We start from the raw sequence: 13,259 nt of genomic DNA, 5'->3' as shown, positions 1-13,259 counted from the left end.
TTGTTGCTAAGGTTGCTTTATGTTTATAAACCTTTTATATGCATCTGTTATAGAGAGATTTAATATTACATCATTTCAGGACAAAGTAAGCTGCAAAATGTATGTGCAGTATTTTTATTGAAGTAAGTGTGCTTTTTTATTCTATGTATTTCACTGTATGTCTTTGTGTTTTAATATTATTATTTATTTTGGAGAGAAATGCATCACTGATAATGCAATGTATTACATAATTACTGACATATTATGTGCCCTTTAAACTAAATAATTACCAACATTAGGGTATTTCCCACTAGTTTCAGAGAAACATATTAGACCTTAAACAGCATATGTTGAATACAGTATTTCACTTTGTAAAAATGAAACCTATTCAGTTGCATTCAGTCACAGCCACATGGATGCGTCTTTTCGAAAACCTTCAAATTTGAAAGTCCTCATTTCCACGTCTGTACTACAATCAAATGCACTTTGCTTGTTTACTAAACACTTTAATGTGATATGTGTGTTGTGGGGATTACTTGTGGATTATAGTGATGTTTTTATCACTCTCATTCTGACGCCACCCATTCACTGCAGAAGATCCACTGGTGAGCAAGTGATGCATTGCAAAATTTCTCTAAATACCTGACTACATTTTCAGCAAGTTTTCATTTCTGCGTGAACTATCGTTTTGAAGGTATGTGCTACGATTGTTGTGCGAATATGTGATAGATGGACATCTTTGACTGCTGTGCCATGTCTTGCTGTTTTTTTCCAATGCCACACACAACAGGCATTGTCCTTGTTCGATGTGTCAAGCTAAAGGTTCTGTTAGTTAGTTGTTGTTGTTTTTTTTAGGAATACCACAGATAAAATGTATTGTGCCTGTGCCTGACAGTTATCACTGGAAATAGGTGTCTTGAGAAGAAATTGAGAAGAAATTGATTGGTCTTTGTCAGTGTTGGGTAGATTGTTTACAAATTGTAGTGCATTACTGAATACAGAAAATACATTCCCTTTGATATCAACATGAAATGCAATGAACACCAGGGCTTCCCAAACTGGGCTTAATTTGTAAGTAGATAAATAAGGTGTTAAAATTAATGCATTTAACGCACCTGTAGCCTATAATGCATTTAAATGCCACTCAAGATATTGTGTCAAAAAAACTCCTGTGAGAGTTTTGTATCGTATTTACATCATATGATGTAGTTAAACAATATCACATGAGCAATTAGTTCTGTTTTTTAATAGAGTGAGAGCAAATGTGATTCTGATTTTAAGTAACAGTTTAGTTACAAATTAAGTTTTTTTCTGTTTTTGCCCAGTTCAACAGATTATGTTAAAATTATTTAATTTTTTGAAAGCAGTCAAGGAGGTCAAGACCTCCGTAGGGGCAAAAGGCCCACATAATCATTAAGAGAAATGCATTGTATGCTTTCATATTATCTTAATTTATTTTCAGAGAGCCATGCGTGACTCGCTAGCCATAGGTTCCTGCCCACTGGCTAATATGATGCTTATGAAACATAACAACTGCCATAAACTGTTTTACAAGTTAGATTAAAGTTAAACTGCATGATTGTGACGCTAATATTTATGTCTCCCCTTAGATTAGGAGTAGTACTTATAAAGAGCTTTGAACACTCTTCCCCTTTGTAGAGCAGTCATGATGAAGGTCCTAGAGGGATTTCTTTCTCTAGGTTTGTTGGCTGTTTTTTGGAGCTCCAGTAATGCAGAGCAACAGGACTTCATGTCACTTGCTGGCCCCCTGACAACCAGCCAGACTTCACCTTCAAATGAAGATCATGTGTTTAACTGTGGAGGTCCACTGCCTCAACAATCCAGAGCCTACTTCCTGTACCTTCAGAGCAGAGGGGTGACCCACTTTAAAGTTCCCCTGTCCTGGTCTCTCATCCTTCCCTCAGGTGATCCCAACCAGCCGCATGAAGACACTGTGAAGTGCTACAAGACGCTCGTGCAGCAGCTGACTGAATCTGGCATCAAACCTCTGCTGGTTCTCCATCGTTCGGCTGTACCAGAACCCTTCAGAGCCAGGTTTGGAGGCTGGGAGAATCCATTACTGGTGCAGATGTTTGAGCAGTATGCAGGTTTTGTGTTCAGCACATTTAAAGATCTTGTGGACACAATCATCACATTCAGTCACCTGCATGAGCTACATGACGTGCAACTGCAAAATGCTGTCAAGTCCCATGCAAATGTTTACAATGTCTATCATCAAATGTCCAAAGGTAAGCCATGAGTTTATTAATTAATTTATTATTATACATTATCATAAATTTCATGCATAAAATGCTAAATTCTTTTATGGTTTAAATGTAGTTGTAAAAAGGCTAAACAGCTCATTTTATTGCCCACTGAGACAACTTATCACATGTAATGTGAAAACAGGCACGTGTGTGGACAAATTTTAAAACAATAACAACAACAACAAGAATGTTACTTTTACATAGTTTACATGTCATGGAGAAATATTACTCCATGGCGTAATATTTCTCTCTCTCTCTCTCTCTCTCTCTCTCTCTCTATCTCTATCTCTCTCTCAGCACTTCATTTGTCTGTTGGGATCAGAGCAAGTGATATTTACTCCATTTATCAAATGGGGTCACAAATCATGGTAAGTATTCAAGACAGATCATCATATATTATGATGATCAATAGTCAACATTGTGTTATTTATAACACATCTCTTGTCTCATCTTCAGGCACATGTGGATTTCATATCTCTCCATATGCAATACAACTGCAAATTGGAGACACCTTTTACAGAGGAACTGAAGAAGTTACACGTAATGATTTGTTGTGGCTCTTGAAATATTGTATAATCATCTTTACAATAGTAAATAGTCATCAGATTTCACAGCTGGTCACTTAACTCAGCTGGTTTTTAATATTCGTTGGTTAATGTAACAGAAAATTCCACGACACTGGAATGACATTTGACGCTCTTCTTTCAGATTGGCAGTGGTCAAAAGCCCATCCTTATGTATCAGCTGACAGTCGAAGACTGTGATGGATATGAAAATGATTTCCAGCCACTTCACACAATTCTCAGAGGTAAATGTTAACGTATTTCTTTACATGATGGGTCCAAAGTCTAAGATGCTTTTTATAAAATTAAAATACATACCAGATTCTAACCTATTATTTGTAGTTTTACAGAACAAAGATCTTCACATCATGGGCTGTGACATCACACACCTTTTTGAGAAGCTAGATCGAGAAGAAACACTCAAAAGGTAAAGCTGAGACCAATAAGATACAAATATAAGTATATAATAGTTATATAATAGTCAGTATAACAAGTATGTTCTCACTTAGTTCGCAGATGGAAAATTCTAAGACAGTCTCGCATCAGAAATCAGCTTCTGCATTCTCATACCAAAAGGTCTGGGAGAAATTCAGGAGTCAAACTGCAGCTGAGCGTGATCAGTTCTTGAGTGGTTCGTTCCCTGTTGATTTTGACTGGTCTGTGTCCAGTGAAAGTTTCAAAGTGGAGGGTGGATGGACTGAACATGGGAAGGGCGAGACAATATGGGACCGATTTAGTCATGAGGGTCATGTCTTTGGAAACCAGACCACTGATTTGGCCTGTGATAGTTATCACAAGGTGGACTATGATGTGTATCTGCTTAGGGGCATGATGGTACCTAATTATCAGTTCTCAATTTCCTGGGCTCGCATTTTCTCCACCGGACGCAAAGAAAGTTTGATTGAAAAAGGTGTTGCTTATTATGATAAGATGATTGATACACTCCTTCAATCTGGCATCGAGCCCACTGTTACCCTGCATCACTGGGACCTTCCCCAAGCTCTGCAGGACTCAGGCGGCTGGGAAAATGACTCTATTGTGGAAGCTTTCAAAGAATTTTCTGATTTCTGCTTCTCACATTATGGAGACAGAGTCAAGACATGGATCACCTTTGGCAGCCCATGGGTAGTGAGCAACTTGGGGTACGGAACAGGGGAACATCCCCCGAGAGTGAAAGACCCAATAATCGCATCTTACAAGGTGTGTCTGTCAATCTGAGAAGGTACAATGTCTTTTTATGAGTTTAGAAAGTGACAATTCTTTGTTTGTTTTTGCAGGTGACACACAATATTCTAAAATCTCATGCTGAAGCCTGGCATATTTATAATGATAATTACAGAAAACTGCAGGGTGGAAAAGTTGGCATTGCTCTTAACTCCGATTGGGCAGAGCCAAGTGATCCCTCAAGTGATCAGGATGTAGCAGCAGCCGAGCGTTATCTAAACTTCATGCTGGGCTGGTTTGCTCATCCTATATTTGTAGATGGAGACTATCCAACTGTGTTAAAAGAACAAATTGCGAAAAAGAAAGATTTATGTGGTAAAGACCTGGCAATACTCCCTGTTTTTACTGAGGCTGAGACACAAAGAATTCAAGGCACAGCTGATTTCTTTGGACTGAATCACCACACTTCCCGGCTGATTAGTGAGAGCTTGAATAGTTGTGATGCTGGACAGAATAATGTCGGGGACTTCCAGACTCATATTGATCCAACATGGCCCCCCACAGCTTCTGACCAGATCCAGTCTGTTCCGTGGGGCCTTCGAAGATTATTGAACTACATCTCTTTAGAGTACACGTCCATCACAAAAGTGCCCATCTACATCACAGGAAATGGAATGCCAACTGAATACGATGGTGACGTGTTCGGTGACACTGAGCGTGTCGACTATCTCAAAGCCTACATTAATGAGGCAATGAAAGGTAAAGATATTACACAAACTAGTTAATGTTTAAAACAGGGCTGTCAGTCAATTATATATATATATATTTTTAAATCTAATTAATTATATGATGTGTCAATTAATCGCAATTAATCACAAAAGAAATTTGATTGTGACACCCACAAATGATTAAAGATTTCTTTTGTGTTTAATGAGAAAGTATCAAGTTGCCAGATATTACAAATTGTAGCTTTAGAAATATTTGATTTGATGAAAATTTTTTTTTTTTACACAATCATTTAGGCTACAACAGCCTAACATAAACTATGGAACATAAAAGAAGATAATTTGAGAAATATCGCAGTATTGTCTGAGTAACAATGACATCTTAGTAAGTAATTGTTAACCAAAACAGCTTTGTTACCAACAATCTCCAAAATACCAAAGTCCCTTGAAGGGTATTCTTTAGTCTTTGAAAATACCTTCGTTTATGTTCCACAAAAGAAAGGTTTGATGCGACGTGAGAGTAAATGTTGACAGAATCACAGATTTGTGGCCATTATTGGAATTGAAAAGGTTAGAATAAACCCAAAACACACGTGATCATGTGGTGAATCTGATCAATCATAAAACAGCAGTCATCAGCGCTCCTACAGCTGCTTTGGAGAAACTGCTCCAGCTCAGTCAAGTCTTTGTTAGCCGACTGCTCTCGAAATGCTCTCGCGTCAATTTGATGTCTCACGTCGGACAAAAATCCTAACTGGCATGCATTGCTTCAAGTTAGAATTTGATCAATCTGCGCTATGCGGCATTAAGTCGAACACACCTTTTGATTTACACGATTCATTCAAAACACAGATTCATTCAGAAACTAAACGCCACTGTGTTTACCAATGTCCCTGCTACATTTCTGGAGCAGAGAGCTCTAAGATTTAATAAAAAAATATCTTGATTTTTGTTCTGAATATAAACGAAAGTCTTACAGGTTCAAGAGGTTTGTAATGACATAAGAGTGAATAATTAAAGGGGTCATATGATGCAATTTCAAGTCGCAAAGACTAAAGTCTGAAACCTAAAGAGATATTCTTTATAAAAGTTAAGACTAATCCACGACCTCCTAAAATGCAAAATAATACACAAAATAATGTTATTTTTAGTAAAATCATATGACCCCTTTAATGGCAGAATTTTTGGGTGACATATCACGTTAAAATCAGAATATATTATAAGTTTCTATCTAAAGTTTACTAACTACATCTCTGTGTCAAAACAGCTGTGCTTTTAGATGAAATTGACGTCCAGAGGTTTACAGTCCAGTCTCTAATGGATGGATTTGAGGGTCCTCAAGGCTACAGTCAACGCTTTGGATTGCACTATGTTTACTTTGAAGGTGCTGACAGACCGAGAACCCCCAAAGCATCAGCATATTACTACTCAAAGGTGATTGAACAAAATGGATTTGCTGAGACTGTGGCAAACACTAAAATGGAAATATATGATAATAAAATTGAGATCACAAAACTCCCTAGTCTGCCACCATCTGAAGTTCCTTCAAAATCCAAAGTTGTCTGGGAAACGTTTTCCCCTCAGACCAAGTTTGAGAGACAGCTTTATCACTATGGAACATTTCCAGATGGATTCCACTGGGGTGTCTCATCTTCAGCATATCAGGTAGAAGGTGGCTGGAATGCAGATGGAAAAGGACCAAGTGTTTGGGATACTTTCACTGTAAAGCCTGGTAATATCCCAGAAAATGAAAATGGGGATGTTGCATGTGACAGTTATAATAAAATAGATGCAGATCTATACATGTTGAGAGCCCTAAAAGTAAAGACTTACAGATTCTCCTTGTCATGGTCTCGAATTTTTCCCAACGGCTATAAATCTTCTCTTAACCAGAAGGGAGTGGACTATTACAACAGGCTCATAAATGGTCTCATAGCAAACAATATCGCACCCATGGTGACTCTCTACCACTGGGACCTGCCACAAGCTTTGCAGGACATCAGCGGTTGGGACAACCCTGAAATGATTAACATATTCAATGAATACTGTGACTTTTGCTATGCAACATTTGGAGACAGGGTGAAGTTTTGGATCACATTTAATGAACCTCAGACAATTGCATGGTCCGGATATGGACTGGGTCAGATTCCACCAAATGTGAAACAACCCGGAGACGCACCATATAGGGTTGCACACAACCTCCTGAAAGCTCATGCACAAGCTTATCATACATATGATGAGAAATACAGGGCATCTCAAGGAGGTCTGGTATCCATTAGTCTGAATGCTGAATGGGCAGAACCCCTAGACATCCATGTTCCTCGAGAGGTGGTGGCTGCTGATCGAGCCCTTCAGTTCCAGCTAGGCTGGTTTGCACATCCCATCTTTAAAAATGGTGACTACCCTGAAGCCATGAAGTGGCAGGTTGGAAACAAGAGTGAACTTCAAGGCTTGACAGAATCCAGATTGCCATCTTTTACTGATGAAGACAAAGCCTTTATCCAAGGAACAGCTGATGTATTCTGCATTAATACATACACTACCAAAGTCGTGCGTCATGTGACCAGCAGACTCAATATTGAGTCTTATGAAACTGATCAGGATGTTGAAAAGGACAATGCAGATGGCTCTATTAATACAGCCGTTAATGAGCAGAAGGCTGTTGCTTGGGGACTCAGGAGACTTCTTAGCTGGTTAAAGGAAGAGTATGGAGACCCTGAGATTTATATTACAGAAAATGGTGTGGCTACAGGCACTGACATAACAGTTGATGACACTGATCGAATATTCTTCCTGAAGACCTATATTGATGAGGCTCTTAAAGGTATGCTAACACTGTTTCGAATAACCAACTGTTTGTTCTGTGTACATTTGAAGGGATGGTTCATCCAAAATTGAAAATTCTGGAATTATTTACTCACCCTAATGTGTTTCCAATCCCTTAAGACTTATGTTTATCCTCTGAACGTAATTGAAGATATTTTAAATGGAATCCGAGAGGTTTCTGTCCCTCCATTGACAGCCTAATCAACTTTCACTTTGAAGGCCCATGAAGGTAGTAAAGACATCATGGAAGTAGTCCATGTTACATCAGCAATTCAACTGTAATTTTCTGAAGCATCGGACTCTTCAGTTGTGTTTCGAGGATGAACAACAATCTTAGGGGACATGAGGGTGATCAATTAATGAATATCCCTTTTAGCATAAAATCGACTTATAAATATTTACATTCAGAAATCAATACATTTGAAATATTATTATGGTAGTTGAAACTTCAAAAACCCTATCATGTGTAGTTTTTTGGTTTTCATGGTTTTGAATACAACAAACATTGCTTTACATAAACATCCAAGGTTCAAAATGTTAGCATTTTTCTACATTAAACACTAATTATACAAAAGTATTATTGAATGAGACCCAGTGTTTTTAATAGTGTTACACTATAAATTGTTGAACTTGACAGACATCTTTATGTATTCTCTTTTTAGCACACAATCTGGATGGAGTACGTGTCAAGGGTTACATTGCTTCCTCTCTAATGGACTCCTTCGAGTGGCTGAAAGGCTACACTGTTGGCTATGGACTTCACTATGTGAACTTTAAAGTTTCAAGTAGGCCAAGAAGTCCAAAGCTCTCTGCTCATATCTACTTTGATATAATGAAAAATAATGGCTTTCCACTGACAGAGGAAGTAGAAATGTTATATGGACATTTCCCAGAGGGATTTATGTGGAGCACAGCAAGCGCTTCATATCAGGTACATCTATAATAATCTATTTTAACAAATGAAATTCAATTTTGTCTATCCTATTTGCTCTGAGTGTCTTCAAATGAGGACATTTGTTTCATTTGTTATGCTCAAACACCACAGATAGAGGGCGCCTGGAGAGCCGATGGAAAAGGTCTCAGCATTTGGGACAAATTTGCTCACACTCCAGAAAAGATAGCGCAGGATGACAATGGTGACATTGCCTGTGACAGCTACAACAAAATCCCTGAGGATATCAATAGTCTCAAAACACTTGGGGTCAGACACTACCGGTTTTCTATTTCATGGCCCAGAATCATGCCAGACGGAACAAACAGGAAAATTAATGAAGCTGGACTCAACTACTATCATAGACTGCTAGATGCTCTGTTGGAAGCCAATATCACGCCACAGGTAATATATTTTGAATGAGTTTGGATGCAAAAATGGCACTTGTGGCCTAAAAGAATTTGATTCATTTCTGACAGTCCGTTAATCATTTTGAATTGGCAGGTGACTTTGTACCACTGGGATCTCCCACAAGCACTTCAGGATGTTGGTGGCTGGGAGAAAGAGACCATTGTCGAGAGGTTCAGAGACTACGCTGATGTTGTATTCAACAGTCTGGGAGACAAAGTAAAGTTCTGGATCACTATAAATGAACCCTTCATTGTTGCACTGCATGGGTATGGCCATGGAATTTTTGCACCAGGTATGATTTGTATAGAAACTATATTTTTGCTTTTTATAAATATGATTTCGCTATCAGTTTCAAGGTTAACAGTTAATGATGCATCGTAAAATTCTTGATGTTCTGTTTCTGTCCAGGTATAAATTCTAATCCCGGCACTGCACCATATATTGCGGGACACAACCTTCTCAAGGCTCATGCTGAGGTCTGGCATTTGTATAATGACAAGTATCGTGCAAAACAGGGCGGCATTATTGGCATCACGATAAACTCTGACTGGGCTGAACCAAGAAACCCCTATAAACAGGAAGACGTGGATGCTGCCATGCGTGTAGTCCAGGTACCGTTTTGTAGTTAGCTATTTTCTGCATCCATGAGCATTCATGCATCTGCATCCAGAGTTGTTATCTCTAACTAAAACTAAAATGTTAAATATTAACATTTAAGTTAATTGAAATAAATTTAAATGGAAAAAATTTTAAAATAAAAAAAAATGTTAAGGTTTTTTTTTTTGTGTTTTTTTTTTTTTTTGTGTTTTTTTTTTTACTATTATTATTATTATTACTAAAAGTACAACTGAAATAAAAATGATTTTTAAAAAAAAATAAAAACTAACACAAATAAGTCAAAAAATTAAATAAAATGTAAATTAATGTAAAATAAAAACAAATTTAGAATATTAATCAATACTAAGTACAACAATGAAACTGAAATAACAATAGTGTGTGTGCATGAATAAATAATACACCGCTGATCTTTTTTTATCTCTCAAAACAGTTCATGTTGGGTTGGTTTGCTCATCCCGTGTTCAATGGAGATTACAGCGATTTAATGAAGAACACTATTCGAGAGAGAAGTTTAGCGGCTGGCCGACCACAATCAAGGTAACAAAGATATTATCTTTGTTTATTGTTTTTTGAGGAATTCAAAGTTTTGTATTCAAATGCTTATGAATGTTTTTACATTTGCATTTAAAATCTAACAGGCTTCCAGAATTTACCCCGGCAGAAGTAGCGAGGATTAAGGGAACTCATGACTATTTTGGATTAAACCACTACACCACTGTCTTAGCCTTTTACGTTGACTTTCAGAACCAAGAGCATTATGATGCAGACAGGTAGCCTTTTAAATTTAATCAACATCGTCACACTGTTTGTTTACAGCATGTATTAATATTCATCATGCTGTCATCTATTCCAGGGGTGCAGTTGTTATTAGTGATCGTACATGGCTGGAATCTGGATCTGACTGGTTGAAAGTTTGTCCCATGGGATTCAGAAAAATCCTGAAATTCATTAAGGATGAATATGGGAACCCTCCTGTTTTTGTTACAGAGAATGGAGTATCAGAAAGAGGGCCAGAAAATCTGAATGATGTCCTCCGAATCCACTTCTATGATAACTACATCAATCAGGCCCTGAAAGGTAAAAAGATTTATTTAATGCTTTTTTCATGAAAAATGTTTAGACTATTGGTAAAAATTATTTTGTGCTAATTGAATAATATGTCTTGTTATTCTTAGCGTATTTGCTGGATGGTGTGGACATGCGCGGTTATGCTGCCTGGTCACTAATGGACAATCTGGAATGGACAATGGGTTATGATGAAAGATTTGGTCTTTTCTATGTAAATCGATCAGATCCTTCTTTACCACGTATTCCTAAGAAATCTGTCTCGCACTATGCTACAATAGTCCGCTGCAATGGCTTCATAAGCCCAGGAGAAAGTCCACATGAATGTCAGATCCATGAACCTGAAGGTTAACATCTATCCTTTTGTTCTTCAATTTGTATGTCTTTCTATCTGTCGTTCTGTCTCTCCATGCATCCATTCAGCTGAGTATTTTCTTGATTACAGGTACTACTCCTCCATCTCCTCCTGGTGAGGAACCAGTGGTCAGTTTCTTAGGTTTGGAAGTGTCAAGTTCTGGTGCTCAACTGGGTCTCAATGTCCTCTTCAGTCTCACTGTTATTGCAGCAGTCGCTGTTGTCCTCATGGCGTATGGACTTGTCAAGAAATCCAAGAAACAAACACGTCCTGTAGAGGAACACATTGACCTTGAGAACAAATGCAAGTTCTAAACATAACACCTGGTTAACCAATCATCCTAATATAATTGGCCTAATATAATATAATCTTAAAATAATTGACTATATTATGACTTAATAAATGGTTGTAAATATGTCTTAGGGTTAGGGTTAGGGTTAGGTTAGGGTTAGGGTTAGAAATGTCAGCAATCGCAGAGTATCTGCCTTTAACATTATAAAATATCAGAAGTAAAATATCAGTTAAATTTGTCTAACTTACTAGCAACGTAATGAAAAGTCTTTATATCCTTTCCAGTGTATCATCAGAAAGTGGCACTAAACGCGGAAATGTTATGTTAGCTTTCTTATTTTATTACATTATTTCAATTTATCAAGTGCAGCTTTTGTCACATGTATATGAAATTCATTTTACTATGTCAGTCTTTTTAAATGCAAATTTGTGAGAACAATGAATTGTTTCTGTTTTGTGTGCTTTAATCCTCTGCATATGACTTATCTCTGTACATGCGTGATTTAAACAATAAATCAAACAAATAATAGTAATTAAGTTGTTTTATTGTAATGCAGAGTCTATAGAGTTGGGATCCTCTTGCAACTTTATTGACAAGTTAAGTTACTTGTTGGACTAACAGCAAGAGTTGTGGGATTACAAATTTATAAAATGTTAAATCTAGGATCCAATATAATAGTAGACTTTTTGGGGTAATAAAGCTGACATCCAAGAAGCTCAAATCAGGAAAATCAAGTGTCTGAGACATTAACCTTTTGGCTTTTTTAAGCTCAAGGCCCAGCTGTGCCTTTTGTCTCTATGATAATGTGAAGGTATCAGTGATACTGTCAGGCACCTCTGACACTGTTATGCTGATGAGCTCAAGGCTGGGAAGATGTCAGTTACTGGCATTTTCCTGATTGCATTTGCATGCTTTGTTTAGCTTTATAAAACTACAATGTCTTAAGGACAAGTTAGACTTTTGATGACTGCAGCGCCACGCAGAGCGTTCTCAATAAAGAATCCTGCTGAAGATTACCCACGAGTCTCCTGGTCTTCGTTTCTGAGTTCCCAACAGAGTACAAACACTGTTGTCAGGGATATCCAAGGTAAATCAGTAGCATAATCACAAGACAAGCAGTGGGTCAGGAATTATAACTAATGACATCTTATTCTTCCTTTACTTTATAAACATATTTCACAGTAAAAAAAGACTTTACTTGATAAATAGGAATGAACTATCAGTTCAAGGACAGAAGGCATGAAGTAGATACAAAAGGTTTATCTGCAAAGTTTTATTATGTTGATCACTATAGGTCATATAAATGTACAGGCTGATATATTTAGAGATAGACATTAAATGTATTATTTAGAAGAATGTTACAACAAATTGTTACTTCAAGTTACAAGAGAATAAACTGTTTTTAAAATTTTTGATAAGACAATTATTCTGTTTCCAATCAATTTATACCCCCAATAGGGCAACATATCCTGGGGGATACAAACATTTAAATCCAAGATAAAAGTCATGTAAAAAAAATAATAATAATAATAATAATGATTACATCGTTTATCTTATGTCTCTTTATGGTCTTGCCCCTTTTAGGGTTAACAACAATCATTTGCTGTGAGTTATTACCCTGATCTAGCCTATGATGACAATGCATTGTGATGATTTATTAAAGCCTAAACAAACACGCACAAACAAGATAACAAGTATAATAAAAAATAAAAAAAGATTTCAAATCTCTCTTAATGAGAGATTTGATATCTTTGCTTATTCAGATAATGCAGCTTGAATGCAGATTTATATAATCAATCAAAGTTTCTCTCAAGGCAAAGTTCACTGAAAACTGATTTTCACTATAAGATTCTTTTGACTGGTTAAATTTACCAACATTATATCCATGTTATTTACAGAGTCAGTGTGTTTAGAGATCTGGAGAGATTTTGGAGAGACTGCAAATAATTTATTACTACCATTTTCTTGTTTTATTATTACTGAAAGGATAATAATTCTGTTTTATCATTATGCTCATTGTGGGATTATGTACAAAGTACATGTAGACAGGTTTTCGGCAACTT

General features: G+C 36.9%; 1 protein-coding gene across 1 annotated transcript; it reads left to right on the top strand.

Moving 5' to 3' along the window:
* Positions 1 to 1,618: 1,618 nt before the first annotated feature.
* LOC127964591 (lactase/phlorizin hydrolase) lies at positions 1,619 to 11,728 on the top strand. The gene is made up of 17 exons (XM_052564835.1): positions 1,619 to 2,228; positions 2,544 to 2,614; positions 2,703 to 2,786; positions 2,955 to 3,054; positions 3,152 to 3,236; positions 3,319 to 4,009; positions 4,087 to 4,732; positions 5,966 to 7,522; positions 8,187 to 8,455; positions 8,570 to 8,860; positions 8,960 to 9,158; positions 9,275 to 9,477; positions 9,915 to 10,021; positions 10,123 to 10,254; positions 10,338 to 10,561; positions 10,660 to 10,896; positions 10,995 to 11,728. Exons 1-17 carry the CDS (start codon positions 1,646 to 1,648, stop codon positions 11,216 to 11,218), a joined length of 5,703 nt encoding a protein of 1,900 aa, XP_052420795.1. The 5' UTR covers positions 1,619 to 1,645; the 3' UTR covers positions 11,219 to 11,728.
* The last annotated feature ends 1,531 nt before the right edge of the window (positions 11,729 to 13,259 follow it).

The sequence above is a fragment of the Carassius gibelio genome, chromosome B9 (genome assembly GCF_023724105.1).
Source record: "Carassius gibelio isolate Cgi1373 ecotype wild population from Czech Republic chromosome B9, carGib1.2-hapl.c, whole genome shotgun sequence".
NCBI classification, from domain to species: Eukaryota; Metazoa; Chordata; class Actinopteri; order Cypriniformes; family Cyprinidae; genus Carassius; species Carassius gibelio.
This window is presented reverse-complemented; position numbering and strand designations above follow the sequence as displayed.